Source organism: Miscanthus floridulus, chromosome 6 (assembly GCF_019320115.1).
Source record: "Miscanthus floridulus cultivar M001 chromosome 6, ASM1932011v1, whole genome shotgun sequence".
Taxonomy (NCBI): Eukaryota; Viridiplantae; Streptophyta; class Magnoliopsida; order Poales; family Poaceae; genus Miscanthus; species Miscanthus floridulus.
This window is the reverse complement of record NC_089585.1, coordinates 58204308-58221984: the sequence shown is the minus strand read 5'-3', so window position 1 is coordinate 58221984 and position 17677 is coordinate 58204308. Positions and strand designations below refer to the sequence as shown.

General features: G+C 48.8%; 1 protein-coding gene across 3 annotated transcripts in view; it reads right to left on the bottom strand.

Annotated features, from left to right (window-relative positions):
- Positions 1–17677, bottom strand: part of LOC136456059 (nicotinamide adenine dinucleotide transporter 2, mitochondrial-like) — a 35462-nt gene that overhangs the window by 12790 nt on the left and 4995 nt on the right. The window contains exons 3-5 of one of the 3 annotated variants that reach the window (XM_066455816.1): positions 14049–14155; positions 10834–10882; positions 5517–5629 (exon numbers count right to left, since the gene is read on the bottom strand). In XM_066455816.1, the coding sequence (XP_066311913.1) occupies positions 5517–5629; positions 10834–10882; positions 14049–14155 (269 nt within the window). Of the gene's footprint in view, positions 1–5516; positions 5630–8860; positions 10355–10833; positions 10883–14048; positions 14156–17677 lie in introns of those variants that run through there. The other 2 variants (XM_066455817.1, XM_066455818.1) reach the window with 2 other exon arrangements.

Sequence of the window (17677 nt, the reverse complement as noted above, 5' to 3'; positions counted from 1 at the left end):
TCGCTACTCCGCTCTCTCACGACGAGGAGCGCGTCGACGCGTACCACGACGGCGAGCCGTTGCGGTACCGTACGGTGGAGAACCTTCTCGGCGACCAGCCGGTGCCGGGACCGGTGCCTCACGACCTGGAGGCGCAGTTGCACCTTGCGTGTGACGACGGCGAGCCTCGGTCGTTTGCAGAGGCCGAGAGACACGCGGCATGGCGCGCCGCGATGCAGTTGGAGATGGATGCGGTTGAGAAGAACCACACCTGGGAGCTTGCTGACCTTCCTCGTGGTCACCGCGCGATCACCCTTAAGTGGGTGTACAAGTTGAAGAGGGATGAAGCCGGCGCCATCGTCAAGCACAAGGCTCGCTTGGTGGCACGAGGTTTCGTGCAGCAGGAGGGGGTCGACTTCGACGACGCCTTTGCTCCCGTGGCACGGATGGAGTCTGTGCGACTCCTCCTTGCGCTAGCTGCCCAGGAGGGCTGGCGTGTTCATCACATGGACGTCAAGTCGGCGTTCCTTAACGGCGACTTGAAGGAGGAGGTCTACGTGCACCAGCCGCCGGGATTTGCGATCCCCGGCAAGGAGGGCAAGGTGCTCCGCCTGCGCAAGGCCCTCTATGGCTTGCGGCAGGCACCGAGGGCGTGGAATGCCAAGCTGGATTCCACGCTAAAGGGGATGGGCTTCGAGCAAAGCCCGCACGAGGCGGCCATCTACCGACGGGGCAATGGAGGTAATGCCCTGCTGGTGGGTGTCTACGTCGACGACTTGGTGATCACCGGCACCAAGGATGCGGAGGTGGCGGCATTCAAGGAAGAGATGAAGGCCACCTTCCAGATGAGTGACCTGGGGCCTCTCTCCTTCTACCTGGGAATCGAGGTACACCAGGATGACTCTGGGATCACGCTTCGACAGACCGCCTATGCCAAGCGCGTCGTTGAGCTAGCTGGGCTCACCGACTGCAACCCAGCTCTCACTCCGATGGAGGAGAGGCTGAAGCTGAGCCGCGACAGCACGACGGAGGAGGTGGACGCTACGCAGTACCGGCGTCTTGTGGGGAGCCTTCGCTACCTCGCCCACACACGGCCGGACTTGGCATTCTCCGTCGGCTACGTTAGTCGGTTCATGCAGCGACCGACGACGGAGCACCAGCAGGCTGTGAAGAGGATCATCCGCTACGTTGCGGGGACTCTCGACCACGGCCTCTACTACCCGAGGTGCCCTGGGGCGGCACACTTCGTCGGGTACAGCGACAGCGACCACGCCGGCGACATCGACACCAGCAAGAGCACGAGCGGGATCCTCTTCTTCCTCGGCAAGTGCCTCGTTAGCTGGCAGTCGGTCAAGCAGCAGGTGGTGGCCCTGTCCAGCTGCGAGGCCGAGTACATAGCGGCCTCCACCGCTTCGACTCAGGCGCTCTGGCTCGCTCGACTACTTGGTGATCTCCTCGGCAGAGACACCAGAGCGGTGGAGCTCAGGGTGGACTGCAAGTCCGCTCTGGCCCTGGCAAAGAACCCCGTGTTCCACGAACGCAGCAAGCACATCCGGGTGAGGTACCACTTCATCCGAGGCTGTTTGGAGGAAGGGAGCATCAAGGCGAGCTACATCAACACCAAGGACCAGCTTGCGGACCTGCTCACCAAGCCCCTTGGGAGGATCAAGTTCCTTGAGCTCTGCTCCAGGACCGGGATGGTTCAACTCTCCCACAAGACGACGCACAAGACTTAGGGGGAGAATGATGGATAAGTCTCATGTGTGACTGGTCTTTGTGGGGCTATGATGCTCACATGGTCATGGTCCTTGTGGCTGTTTTTCTGTTTTTAGGACAGCATCTTAGACTAGAGGACAGCATCTTAGAGGACAGCATCTTAGCTAGGACCGCATATTAGCATCTTAGACTAGCATCTTAGCATATGCTTGGCTGGCTAGCAGCCTATAAATATGTAACTCCAACCCCTCAGGTTGGTATGGCATTTGTGTGAGCTTGTGTGAGAAATAGACAAGAAAATTGCCCCAACTCCTAGTGTCATCCTCTCTCGATGAGAGTAAGAATTCTCCTACTACCAAGAGTGAGAATTCAGCGACTAACACTGCATTCATGCTTAAAACATCAGAGGCTCCTAGTTCAGTTTTTAACAGAAATAATCCTACATCCAGAACTTCAGTTCATGATATAACCTGTTTCAGACTAGACCCAATCGGTGCACAGAAAAATAATAAAAAACAAGAGTTCCTTTGTTCAGAGTTTTGTTTCGTTGACTGAGAAACTAGAAACTTTGGCTCAACATGCATATTAAGTTGCCTCATGCAAGGTAATCACATATCTTGAAGTTCCATGAATTGGGAACACTTCATGTGAAATAGTCTGGAGGTACCGCCACATCAACTGGAAATTAAAAAAATGAACAATTTACTGTTGCAAATGTGTCCAGCGCACAGATTCAAATCCAGAAATCAAATTATTTGCAGTTTATGTTATGATCAAACATGTGTGGGGCCCACAAGACACATGCAAAAAAAGGAGGGGCACCTGGTACAAATTTAAAAATGGAAAGTGCAAGATTTTGGAGCTAATTATTACAGTTAAGTATGATTAGTATTCTGTCCTTATATGCCAGGTCTCCATCTACTTTATGAGGTGGCTTCCTCCCTACATTGAAAAACCATAAAACCATTACGTGCCACCAGAAAGTTTCAAAACTCCTGAAATACCACTAAAAATGAATGCTCCCTGACATGCCACTGGTTTTAGAGGAGTTTTAAAACTGCACTCACATCCATATTGCCCAAACCACACAAATCCCGCCTCCGAACCCCCCCCCCCCCCCCCCCCCCCCCTACCACCACCCAAAAAAAGGACCAAATTGTGCACCTCCACACCTATTACCATGCTTGATTACCAAACACCTCTTCTCCACCCAAGGTTTTACTCTACTCCGCTTTGTTGCATCTTGCTGTGATATTACGCATCATCAAAGCAGATTGTTTCCAAAATGTAATATCACTTGAGATAATGTCCATTATTCAGGGGTACAAGAGCTTTCATGTTTCCAGTGGCATCTAAAAAAACCACTGTATAAAGGATTAACTATGAGATTCAAGGGCAAGTAAAAAAAACTCGACCTGCAGAGGGTAGGACAGCCCCCGGGGATTACATTAAGAAGACCTCACGCAGGTCGAGAAAACCCCTGAACCCCTGCCCCATCCATAATTCAAGGGCAAGTAAAATCAAAGAGTTTTCATCCTTATCACACCATCCCTCCCTCCTCTAGGGTTGGTCAGCTTGATCATCACAGCAAGACAGATGATGAGCTGGAGCAACTACCAGTTCCTCACAATCACAAACTGAACTAAAGCCAATATAACAAGTTATAATTGTAACTACTATCCCTTAAGTCAAAACTCAAAACAAGTGTCATTTTAGGCTGCATCCAGTCAAGCACTTCAAACTACAGTTACACTTTTTATGTATTTAGTTCAAATATTTGAAAATGGTATAAGTAGATTTGTCTCAAAAGGTAGTTCCACAATTAGCATTTTTTCTTGAATTTAACAATATATTATAATAAAAAAATAGTAGTCAATGTTGTCTATTGAGGACCATGTCGATATCCAAAACAACACTTATTTGTGACTGGACCAAGTATTTGTGAAACACAAAAGTAAAAAAAAAAAAAAGAGACTATGAACAGTTCACATGATAGAAACTAACAATGCTAATCATTCCATTGAAACATAGGCCACTTAGAAGACTTTGAGCAACAATACTATAGTCTACAGTCATCTGGTGTTAACTATTAACGTTCTACTAGCAGCAGACTTATTCAATAGGAATAATAGTGCAGAAAACAGATACCTTTGGGTGCAGCTCACATACCAAGTGAAAAAAGTTGGATTACCAGAAGGGGAGAATGGAAACTAAGACACAATAAATCCTTGCACATACATTCACTCAGGCATCTTCTGAAACTGTGTGCATGACTCAACCCAACATGTAAATGGAATTCATGTTGTAAAAAACACATGAAGAACAACAGAAATGAATCCTAAAAGAAGAATCCAAAGTTTCATTGGCACAGTTAACCTAAGATATTAGTTTCATTTGAGGAATAAAATGTGGCTACTAAGCTATTCATTGCCTCAGAGAGGCTGGACATCAAATGATCAGGCAGTGTCTGATGAAGTCAGTCAGAATGATGAGATTTTTCTTTGTATTGTAAAGCATGGACATAGGAAATTTTTAAGTTAGATATGGGTAAGTCCTTGCCCAATTAACTAGCAATGTTAAGCACGCAAGCAGGACACCAAATGATCAGGCTGCATTCAATGAAGTCAGTCAGAACGATAAGATTGTTCTTTGTATACTAACACGTGGATGTAGGAAATAGCCCACAGGAGTTCTATAAATCAGATATGGGTGAGTCCCTTCCATTTAGCTAGCAATGTTAAGCACCCACACTATGTGCCTCGTGTATTCATGTGAATAAGTAATTGCTTTTTTCTTCGAACACGCAGGAGAACTGTGTAACATATCCTGGTTTCCTGTGTATTCACTAGACAGGTCTGGAGTCTGATCTTGCATAGGCTAGGCCTCCTGTCCATTGTTCCTCGGCCTGATGTAACTCGTTTTTTCCAAATGGTGGTGCCAAGCAATCAAGGGGTTTGATAAAAAGATGAGGAAAGGGCTGAATTCTTTAATTATCTTGGTCGCTTGGGAATTATGGAAGCATCGCAATGCTTGTGTGTTTAAAGGAGCTCTTCCAGATGTCCAGTTGGTGCTTCAAGCTGTAACTAATGAGGATGTTCTTTGGTGCAAGGCGGGAGCCTCTGCTCTAAAGCAGATGCTTCTTCAGCTAAGCACAGAGATAGGAGTGGTGTTTTAGTGTACTGAGGTGTGTGGGTTTGGGATTTTCTCTCCCCTTGTTGTAGTAGACTCTTGTCTCTCCAAACTTTTATTTCTTCTTAATGAAATGACACGTACCTCTCCTGTGTTGTTCGAGAAAAAAAAAAGTATAAAAGGGATGGGGGGGGGGGGGGGGGGGGGGGGGGGGGGGGCGGGGGAAGAAACCCCATAAAACCTCGTGTATTCATGTGAATAAGTAATTGTTACTCAAGAAACCATGACTCATGCTACCCAGGCAAGTGTACAACAGAAATTGTGTCCTCTTTCGCCAAATGACTATGCACCTCAACCAACTTGAATGTGCAAACCATATTTATTATTACAAACGCTATCATCCCCTGCAATCTCGTGGAAGCTTATCTCAGTGCTATCACACAAAGGTTTAAAATGGAAAATTCATCCAACAATCAAAGATTAACAGGGCTAGGAGGCACATGCCAGTGACACATGGTATGGTATTTGACAACTTGGCAATCATTTCAATGGCACTTAACGATTTTCTGTAAGAGAGTTGGATGTCAATAATCAAATGCAAAACATAATATCTAAAGAAGTGACATGCCTTTCCTTTGGAGATAAATACCACATATAGAAAGAGACAGAGAAAAAGCTTTACAATACAGTACTTGTAGCCTAGTCTTCACAACCCATAGTGGATTTGTTGCAGTAGCAGTTGCAATTCCAGCACATGAAGCAGCGAGAACATTTGCTTGGACAGATAGTTCACCATTATTACTATCTGCATAATGAAAAATCTGTTAAAAGTATATAAAGAGTCCTTGTAGTGATTCTGCATTACAAAAAGAACTGTTTATACTGGCAGCAGTAGATAAAACATGAGCATGAACCATTTATACTGGCAACAGTAGATAAAACATAGAGAGCTAGAGAGGCTGGCTAATGGCAAGAGTTTTCTTTGGGAATGCTCACACTCAAGTGGTCATTCCAGAGGGCTGCTCATAGGGGTGAATACAGATTTGTTTCTTGTACAGAGTGTAGAGAGGGGGGAGTTTTACATCAGCCCACCCTAGACGTTGGTCTACACCTCGGCACTGGTGGTGTGTCCTCTACTGAAATGGGCCGACTGCCCAAACTCCCGGTGTTCTACCTCCAGCTATTCAATCTTCCTCAGTGACAACTTGGTCTCTTGGTCTTCAAAGTGGCAAAGAGTGTATCCCATTCCAGTGCAGAGATGGAGTATTGGGCTGTTGTACATGCAGTTTGTTATTCCTGGCGTCCACAGCAACGCCGGGCCCGGCCCAGTGGCTAGACCACGTCGCCGGCTATGGCCTAGGCGCCCCCAATAGATGGTTTTGTTCACTTCCATATTATAGGATCTTGATTGATTGGCTTGTTAGGAGAGGGATAAATATCCCAAAACACTTTTGGAATGAATTAAGCAAGGCAAATATCTTTTGCCTGGCCTCAAGGGCCACCCTCTCGACTCCCTCTCCCTTGCTCTTTCCCTGCCGCGCCGCCGCCGCTCCTTGCGCCCACCGCCACGGCTCCCGTTCGTTGCCGGGGTTATCGTCCGCGGCCACCCGTCTCCTACCCCTATGCCCTACACAATCGTGGTAGGATTGTCGATCCTATCAATCTGGTACCGGAGATGCCAGGTTTCGATGATGGCAAGGAGACGGCCCAACCGATGGTGCAACCGGTGGTGCCACCGCCTGCCCTGACGCCATTGCCAAGGCTCTCGCCGACCTCGCCCAGCAGCTGGCCAATCTCAACACGCGGGTGGCGACCGTGGAGAGTAACTAGGCGTCCACTTCGGCGAGCGCCATGCCCCAAGGTTTTACCTACGGGATGCCAGGGTACGGCACGACAGCGTTCCTAGCCATACCAACCACCGCCCCCGCCGCCACTGTATTGCACACCGGGCCGCCCACCACCACCACCACCATGCCCACCGCACCAGCCACCGCTGCTTCACCCGCCCCTATCCCCATCCACCTCAATTTTCCCCCCTCGCTGTCCCCATTGCCCAACTTCTCAGCGCCGCCAGGGCATGTGTTTCCTCACTACACCGCCCTAGCACCACCACCAGCGCCCGCCCCCTGACGCGTCCGCGGGGTTAGGCGTCCCCCGTTTCATCAAGCTCGATGTTACTTCCTATGATGGAACAGAGGACCACCTGAATTGGCTCACCCATTGTGAGCAGTTCTTCCGGGGGCAGCACACACCTGCTTTGGATCAAGTTTGGCTCGCTTCGTACCACCTCCGGGGTGCCGCCCAGACGTGGTATGTACTATGCCCTGGAACAGGATGAGGGCATGACTTCGTGGGAGCACTTCAAGGATCTCTGCACCTGCGTTTCGGGCCGGCCATCCACACCGACCGCCTGGCTGAACTAGTGCGGCTGCCTTCACCTCCACGGTGAGTGTTTCAACACGCTGGTGTGTCACCTGCCGTAGCTGCTACCCGCCTAGAAGGCCGACCTGTTCGTGGTGTGCTTCCGGAGCACATCCGCGTTGACGTCGAGCCTCGGGAGCCCCAGGACCTGCAAACGGCCATGCACCTGGCCCAGCCGCGGCCACCATGCAGACCCCAGTACAGCGGGCCACGCACCTTCTCCAGCGCCAGCAGTTGGCGCTGCCTGCACCGGCTGCACCAGCGCGCGTCCCTGGACCAGGCGTGGCCGTGCCGGCGCTCCCTGACCCGTAGCAGGCTCCGGCGCTGCCTCCACCTCCACGGCCGTTCCGCCGCCCGACGCCGACCGATATGCTGGAGCACCGTCGTGAGGGGTTGTGCTTTAACTGTGATGAGCCGTACGTGCGGGGCCATCAATGCCAGCAACTCTTCTACCTCGAGGCCGATGACTACCTCGTCAACGAGGTGGCAGACAATGCTGGCGCCGAGGTGGCCATCGAGGAGGACCGCCTGACGCCCCAGTCGTCTCTCTTTACAATCGCTGCCATCCGCACGAGGAATACCATGCTGCTACACGTCGACGTCCAGGGGCACCGCCTGCTCGCCCTCCTTGATACGGGCTCGACCCACAATTTTATCCATGTAGGGACCATGCGACGCATTGGGTTGGTGACGGCGGACAGCGCCAACCTGCGTCACGGTAGCCAATGGGGATCGCCTTCCCTGTGAGGGCATGGCTCGCAACGTCCCCATATGCATCAACCTGGAGGATTTCTCCATCACCTGCTTTGACTTCATCCTCGGCGTCGACTACCTCCGGACCTTGGGCCCCATCCTGCTGGGACTTTGAGGCCCACACCTTGTCATTCTGGGGGGCGACCGCCGCGTCCTCTGGTGGAGCGTGGGCTGACGCCGTATCATCCCCGACCACTAGGTCTCCTACCCCTATGCCCTACGCAGTCGTGGTAGGATTGTCGATCCTATCACAATTGCTGGCCGACAGTTGCTTTATGAGCTTCATGTCTTTGGTTCCTTGGGTGACCATTGATTATTGCGACAATGCCGGTGCCATCTAAGTGACAGCCAATCCGGTTCATCAATCGTCGAACAAAGCACAACGAGATTGACATCCACTTCGTCCACGAGAAGGTTGCTTTGGGGCAGGTCTGCGTCCTCCATGTCCCCTCCGCACAAGAGTTCGCAGACATCATGACTAAGGGACTGCTTGCCGTCTCTGCATCCAGTTCCCTACCGATGTGACTGCAGGCGAGTATTAGAGATATGTAAACACATGTAGATCATGTGACTTGTACTCCAAGTTGTACCATGACTATATATGAAAGCCACCCCCGATAATGGGTGTGAGGTGTCCCCTAATGCTCTACACTCACCACTAAAAATGGAGTTGTTCCAACCCATGAGAATACCACCAGAAGCCTCTTCAGAGGGGAGAAAGCAAATTTATTGAATTGTTTAGGAGCAAGTTTCTTGATGTAGGAATCATCAAATTGTTCTTAGTTTCTTGAGTACAAAAAATGGCACACAAACTCTCATCAATTTTCTCTGACAGCATTGCATTTGTCCTCTGAATTAATACCTATGATATTCCAGTTTAGGATGCTCCAACTTCTGTTTACACTAGCGAAATTACTGTCAATTGAACTGATATCCATAGAAACAATATTGGAGGAAGTATCTAGTTCTTCGCCCAAAGGGAGACAAAGAGAAACTTCATACGCCATTCCTGCTCGGATCTGCAGTCTGCTTCATCTTCAGACCTTGAGGCAAGGAACAGCTCCGCCGTCACCTCCAAAGGAGAAATGCAGCAGGTTTCAGTTGCCAGCTTCTGAATTTGAACAATGGGAATTTCATGAAAAGTGACACCCTTGTCATTATATTTAATAATAGTAGAAAGACCAGCGAATTCGGTCGCTTGGCTAGTGGGGAAGAGTGGAATATTATCAGCAGATCAGCTTGGGGTTTGATCTTCTTGCCTATAGCCTTGTTTCTGGTGGTTGTTTTCGTAGAAGAAATAACAAGTTTATGCCCATCAAGTTTGTCGATGAGTCTTGGACTCCTCTGTTAAGGTATAATAGCCAAGGGAGAGACTGAAGTGCATGATACTATTGAGGCCCAATGGGGACTATATATAGAGTACATGAGGGACGCAGGAGGGAAACCCTAGACCATACGAATAAAGAGAGACTGAACTGGATGATAATATTGAGGCCCAATGGGGACTATATATAGAGTACATGAGGGACACAGGGCCACACGAGGGAAACCCTAGACCAGAAGATTACACTAATGCCCTTGACTATTATGCTTGAACACCCCCTCTCAAATGCAACGTGAATGCAATGTCGTTGCATTTGGAGAGTTGACACAATGCACTAGACTTGAAAAATAAAAGAGACGAATTAATCCAAAATAGAAGATGTCGTCGAAGCGTGCAACTCTTGAACAATGTTGATGTAGAAAAGGACCTCAGCCACAAGAGCGTACTGCCTTCACAACCCATACTTCAGCAAATACCTCAAGTCTTCACAAAACAGTACTTCAACTATGAACCACGCTTTGGAGATTTTGAACTCGACGATAATAGAGAGATGTGTCAAATCAAGCCAAAGGAAGAATAGAGAGATCACTGCTGCAAGACGGCAAACAGTAGGATAGAATGGTGATGACGACAAATAGAAGGCCATTGATCATGAAGTGTAGCAAAATGGCTGCGAAAAAGACCGAGGGCATAGTCACATCAATGATGATGATGATGACTAGCTAAATCAACAGGACTCAGCTAATCAAAGAAAAGGAAAAAAAGTTGGCTGATCTGACAAAATGTGGACACACACAGCTTCGATGAACTTTAGGTGTGGAATTGGACTTGGATGGACTCAAATGCAACATATGCAATGGAACTTCGGAAATAGGCCTCAATATACTAGCATAGCAGCATACCGCAACAGAAGAACATCACCACAACTGCAGCACGAACATAAAGTACCAGTAAAACAGCCTTGCAAAAAAAAGTACCAGTAAAACAGAGAAGACAAAGAAGAACAGAGAAGACTGAGAAGAACAGAGCATGTAGCAGAGTCAGCCATAGATGACACACGAACAGCAGGACAATGGGACTCTGCTGCACGGACTTGAACAAGAATCCATGGGATGAATTGTGCGGATTGGGCTGTGAAGAATTGATGAGCTGTGCGCGGTGAACGAGTCCGCAAGGATGGGCGGTGTGCAGCAACAAGTGGGCGACGGGCTCGCGGACAGGATCGAGCGAGCCACAAATGGTGGTGGATGAGGGTGGTACAGATGGTGGGCACAAGCCGCAGATGTCGCGGAGACGAGTAGGGACGCGCACGCGCACTGTATTGTCCAGAGTGTTCTTTGAAATGCTTGAGTAACTGAAAATAAAATTCAAATATGGATAAAAAGACAAAATTATTCAAGTGCATTCACCACAGTAAGGGTCCAATGTCTCTTCCCATTGCTTGTCAGCATTTCAAACATAAATGAAAATTGACAAATCTAACAGTCTGGTAAAGCACAGTTGTATTTAACCTTTCGAATGAAGAACTCCCTTCATGTGATTGTAAACTGAAAAGGTTACCTGGAGATGCAAGCAAAAGTATGATTACCTGTTTAGGTAAATAGTATGTACCACATATAAATTTGAGAATTAACAAAAGAAATTCAATAATAGAAGCGTATAGACAAATTCAACTACTATACGATCAATTATTTTAGAAAAAATAAGGAATACCTAAACAGGCATCAGCTTTATGCACGCAATCATAGGTTTTGAAAATGGAATCGAGAACTAAATAATCCAAACTAGGCAACAGAGAGAATTCTACAAAGAAGAGAAAAGACCATCACATTCCTTCCAGCCAGCTTACGAAATACAAGGAAATGTTCTCTCCTGCTTATGAAATACAAGGATATGTTCTCTCCTACTCAAGGCAATCTCTGTTATATTCTGAAACGAAAATTATGATTACTCCATTTCTATTCATAAGGCGTGCATGCATTTTAAGATTCGAACATCTTATTTTCATCTAACAATTAGCCTTACAAAGATGTAAATTTCAGTATACAAAAGTGGTATCCTCGAGTTCAAAATCGAAAGTACTATGTTGGGTCATAATTTCACTGCTACAAACATTATAATATTGGAGAAATTATGAGCCATAGTCTAATTTGGAAAACCATGCCAGCACGAACCATGCCTTATATTTAGAGTATTAGAAGAAACACTCCAAACTTCTGCTCACTCCATAAGGCATAGGCATACTCATCCATGAAGTTGGGAGTCAAAAATTTTCTTCTCTCAAAGAAGTGCCTATTCCATATGTCGACTCCAAACTCCCATGGACAATCATAAAACATCAGCCCAACAAAAGACGATGTAGAAGCCGTCAAAATCATCCTACAGGCTTTTGGCACATTCTCGGGACTCCATATTAATCTACAAAAGAGCTCAGTGCATCTAATCAGTTGTGCAAATGTCGACCTAGACCAAGTCCTATCACCTTTCACCGGTACTAGAGGGGGCTTCCCATGCAAATATTTGGGGCTGCAACTCCACATCAGATCACTGCAAAAGGTCCATGTGCAACCTCTCATAGACCGTATTGGACAAAGGTTACCCAAATGGAAAGGTAGATGGCTAAACAAACCGGGACGCCTCACTCTAGTAACCTCTGTCCTCTCCTCCATGCCAACCTACCACCTAACTGTGTTTCCTTTGGCGGCATGGGCTAAGAAAAAGATCGACAAAATCAGGAGATCTTTCTTGTGGAAGGGGGAGGAGAATGCCGCCTGGTTAACTGGCCAACAGTTACCAGACCAAAAGACCTTGGTGGTTTAGGCGTTCTGGACCTCGATAGATTTGGGAGAGCCCTCCGGTTGCGCTAGCTTTGGCAAGAATGGGTGGACGACTTCAAGTCTTGGAGCGGCTCAGAGCTTCCATGTTCTGATGATGATCGTCTCCTCTTCAACTCCTCAATCATTATAACTTTGGGGGATGGTGCAAAGACTAAGTTTTGGCACCATAATTGGCTTGATGGATAAGCTCCTAGGTACCTAGCCCCGAACTTGTTTCGCCTTGTTTCGAGGAGAAACCGAACGGTGCAACAAGAGCTCCGGAACAACAATTGGATGCACAAGCTAGGAAGGAAAATCACCTCGGCTGTCCACATAGAGGAGTTTGTGTCCCTTTGGATACGAATACAGGATGTGCACCTACAACAGGGCGTCCAGGACACCATCATCTGGCGATGGACCAAGGATGGGATTTACTCCACCCGCACAGCCTACAGAATTCAATTCAAAGGCTCCCTCGTCCCCTTCCGTACGGAATTGATTTGGAAAGCGCATGTGGACAACAAATGCAAGATCTTCGCCTGGATTTTAGTGCAAGATAAAATTCTAACGACGCAAAACCTACAAAAGAGAGGGTGGCCACACCAACAACAATGCGTGCTGTGCAACGGTCCCTTAGAAACCGGCCTTCACCTATGCCTATGTTGCCCTTTTGCTAAGGCGGTTTGGGATCAGATCCTCTCATGGGAAAACTTCACTCAACTTCAACAGCAACCCCAGGTAGACCCCATCCATATCAGGTCATGGTGGGAAGAGGCGGCAAGAAAAGTGCCAAGATCTGAGCATAGACGGCTTAACGGGATAGTAATCTACACCTTTTGGAATATTTGGAAAGAGAGAAATAGGAGAATTTTCAACAACAAGATAAAAACGGTGCCGCAAGTAGCCGCAAGGATAAAGGAAGACATAGAGCAAAGGAAGAGAGCACTCGCTTATGTTTAGCTGTTGTCCCCCCTTTGGGCCGTGCGTTTCCCTCCTTTACTTGCTTGTGGGGGTTTGAAACCCTCATCTCGAGTGTCCTTGCTTGTACATAAACTATCTTTCCCTATCTTAATTGAAAGGCAGATCTCCTGCCATTGCGTTCAAAAAAATCATAAAACATCACAAAAGAGTCCTGTGTTCCCCTGAAAAAAATCATAGCTAAATGGGCTCTCCCAGCTCATCCTACAAACGCCCACAAACCACTACATAAACATGCCCCACAAAACTATCAATGGTTTCATTCTTTGCAGAATGGTGAGGCAAGAAGCATGGCCAGTGCTGCCACCTTCAACTCGCTGATCAGTCTTGCCACATGGATTATCTGGAAGTGGAGGAATGATGCCGTCTTCAACTACAGTTCCGCCTCAGTACAATGCCTGCTGCAGGCTGTAGATGTGGAGATTCACCTCTGTGTCACCTCTGGTGCACAGCCGGTGCCAAGGGTCTGACATCCCGGGAGGCCAGTACAGGCTAGAATCTTAGACAGTGGTTGTGTCTAGTATCTACATCAAGCATGGCCGTGAGCGTGAACATAATCTGGAAATTTAATCCAATGACACACAGTTGTCCTGCGTTTTCGATGAAAAAGCAGATCTTATCTCCACATCATATATCACTTGATTCGTTTTGTTAAGGTACATTAAATATGAAGTAACAACAGGGTCCCTTGCTAGCAAGCAACAAATGCAATAAGACGTCTATACATGCTCCCCAAAACTACACGCATTTGATTTTAGCCTTAATCCAGAATATGTAAGAACTCTAGCTGTCAACACATCAAATCAGGATAAAGTGAGTATATAGCTCATTAATTGTTCAACTAAACCACACTTGGATAACAAGACTAACGAAGTATGTTAAACAGTTCTGCAATAGTGCTGGTAGAAGATGTAAGATTAACAATTCCTTACAGCCCAAGTCGGAAACAGTGCTACAATTGTTGGAGAAAGGCCACGATACAGCCCAGGCAAGCCTTCATTTTTTAATATCTGCTGAAAACCAGAAATAATCACCCTACCTAATAAAGATAGAGACTGGAATCAGAAAACAAGGGAAAATTGAAAAGACAGATGATAAGTAAATAAAAATACCAAAGACTGGTTGGTAGCATTTAAAATTTGGATTCCTAAGCATCCAAAATTTTCTAACATGGCTTTATGTTAATCATCAAACTACAGCAAGAGACATAAAAATTGTACCTCATGTCTCTCAAGCTAATATAACTACGTAGATTTTATCTTCTAAACTCATGGTTTTAGATAACATCTCCACATGTCATAATGGTTTCTCTCCAAGTTACTTTGCATAATTGAAAGACAAACTTGGCAAGAAAGAATAAATATTTTGTCATAGTCTCCAAATTAAGCATTAGAATATCCAACATAGCACTCAAGTCTTTCATAGCTTAACAGAAATGGTAATATCAATCCCTCATACAAACAGTTAGGTTCAATTTAAATTTAATATTCAACCAGATGAAGCTGAGAGTATCATGCTTATTGAAGTACCATTGTGATATCAAAAAGGATATCAATATGAGATGGTGCATGGTTCAGCCTTGAAGTTGCATCTATGCTATATAACCAAGTGCAAGAGACAAGCAGCAGCCGCTAGGCTCCACGAAAAATGGATAGGATAAGGTACATGGACCTTCAAGATGTATGTTATCTCCTTGAGTTACACTGGTTCAACCACTGAAGTCTGGAGGTCGGAGGGGAGGGGGGTACTCTCCCCCTGACCGAGTTTTGATTTATCCCATGACCAAAGTCGAAAAAAAACAACATTAAATTAAAACAACTGTTGGCTGTTTATCAGTCTGCATGCTTTATGTGCCTAATCTAGCACTACTGAACCTATAATAGGCTATATCTCAGTTAGATACCTATTTCCGAGTTTTGACATTCTTTCTTTCCATTTTGTCTCAAGGATTTTGGAAGCATGCTCTGAACAAGTGACATCACCCCACAGGTCTAAACAAAAACATCCAATAAAGACTCCTTCCACATACAGGAAGAATCTATATTCAAAACGTAAAGCTCCCTGAAATCACGAAACCATCCACCTGCAGATCCCTAATGAACCCAGACATGAACTCCAACATCAAAGATCCTGTCATGTGGGCCGACAGGACAGCCGCCGGCTGCGGGCACGAGACGCAGCCAGGGCTGCCCCTGAGGGCGCGCATGGACAGCAGGAGCCCGAGGAGGCCTTGGGTGGCTGAAGGGGCCTTAGTAATTATGAAGGGGCCAGGTAAAACGTCTTTCGCAGACTGCAATGGAGGAGCGGCGCCGCCTTGGCCTCTGCTTCAACTGCAACGAGAAGTTTGGCAGAGGTCACAACCGCGTCTGCCAGCGCATCTTCCTCCTCGACTTGGCCGAAGATGATGAGGCCGATGACGCCCAAGCAGCAGAACCAGTGGAGGCCACCGAAGCGGTCAATCCACATATCTCGCTTAACGTGATCGCGGGCATCCGCACCAGCGAGACCATGCAGGTGCACCTACTGTTGGGCGGTGCATCCCTCACGCTACTCGACTCCGGCTCCACCCACAATTTCATCTCCGAAGAAGCCGCAGCCTGTACCTCCCTTCAACACATGTCCAAGGGCAACATCAAGGTGACAGTGGCCAATGGCGAACGCGTGCCGTGCCCGGGAGTGTACCACGCCACGGCGTTCTCCATCAGCGGCGAGGGCTTCACCACCGACTTCTTCGCGCTGCCGCTGGCCGGCTACAACATCGTCCTCGGGACCCACTGGCTGGCCTCGCTGGGGCCGATTCTGTGGGACTTCGGTGCGCTCTCCATGTCCTTCTGGCGCCGCGACCATCAAGTCTGCTGGCAGGGGGTCGCTGGTCCAGCCAGCCCCTCCCTGCGGGCGTGCGGGGGCAATGACCTTATGGGCGCCCTGCTGGACGCTTTGTGCTGCTGTCTTCACTGAGCCAACATAACTGCCTCCACCACGTTCCAGGGACCACAGCATCAACCTTGTCCCTGGATCGGCACCGGCCACCGTTCGGCCCTATCGGTACCCCGCCGCCCACAAGGACGAGCTGGAACGGCAGTGCGCCACCATACACGAGCAAGGGCTGATCCGGCGCAGCTCCTCAGCCTTTTCGTCGCCCGTACTCCTCGTCAAGAAGGCGGATGCCTCATGGTGCTTTTGCGTCGACTATCACGCCCTCAACGCCATCACCATCAAGGACGCTTACCCCATTCCGGTGGTTGACGAGCTCCTCGACGAGCTGCACGGCGCCCACTTCTTCTCCAAGCTGGACCTCCGCTCTGGCTACCATCAAGTTCGCATGAACATTGCTGATGTCGAGAAGACGGCGTTCAGGACTCACGATGGCCTCTACGAGTTCCTCGTCATGCCTTTTGGGCTCAGCAACGCCCTAGCCACATTTCAGGCGTTGATGAACGATGTGCTTCGCCCATTCCTATGCCGATTCATCCTCGTCTTCTTCGACGACATCCTCATCTACAACAGCTCGTGGGCGGAACATCTTCAGCACATACGCACTGTCCTCACCGTCCTTCACCAGCACCGCTCTTCATCAAGCGCTCCAAATGCGCGTTCGGCATCACCTCCATCGCCTACTTGGGGCATGTCATCTCCGCTGCTGGGGTGGCCATGAATCCCGACAAGGTCCGGGCAGTGGCGGACTGGCCTCAACCTCGCTCAGCAGGGCGGTCCGCGGATTCCTCGGCTTGGCCGGGTACTACCGCAAGTTCGTCAAGGAGTTCGGCACCATCGCAGCGCCGCTGACCGCCCTGCTCAAGGAGGGTTTCGTCTGGACAGAGGCAGCCAGCACTGCCTTCTCCGCCCTCAAGACAGCAGTCACCACAGCGCCGGTCCTCGCGCTGCCCGACTTCGCCGAGCCCTTCGTCGTGGAATGTGACGCCTCCACCTACGGGTTCGGGGCAGTCCTTCTCTAGGGCCAGCATCCGGTGGCATTCTTCAGCCGACCAGTAGCGCCACGCCACTAGTCCTTGGCGGCCTATGAGAGGGAGCTCATCGACCTCGTCCTCGTCATCCGACATTGGCGTCCATACCTCTGGGGCGGCGATTTCTGGTAAGGACTGATCATTACAGTCTGAAATTTTTGCTAGATCAACGCTTGGCCACCATACCACAATACCATTGGGTGGGCAAGCTCCTAGGCTTCGACTTCACTATTGAATACAAGGCTGGCAGCACCAACACAGTGGCAGACGCCTTGTCACGCCGGGACACTGAGGAGCTGGCGATCCTTGCCATCTATGGACCGCGCTTCGACTTCGTCGACCGCCTCCGCCACGCCAACGACACGGATGCGGCGCTATTAAAGCCGAGATTACGGCTGGCCAGCGCACGGCTCCCTGGTCCCTCATCGTCAACATGGTGGCTTTCAAGGGCCACCTCTACCTCCCTCTAGCATCACCCTTGCTGGCCGAAGTCCTCACGGCCGTGCAGGACGACGGCCACGAAGGGGTCCAGTGCACCCTACACCGCCTGCGCCGCGATTTTCATTCGCCTCACCTGCGCACGGTGGTCCAAGACT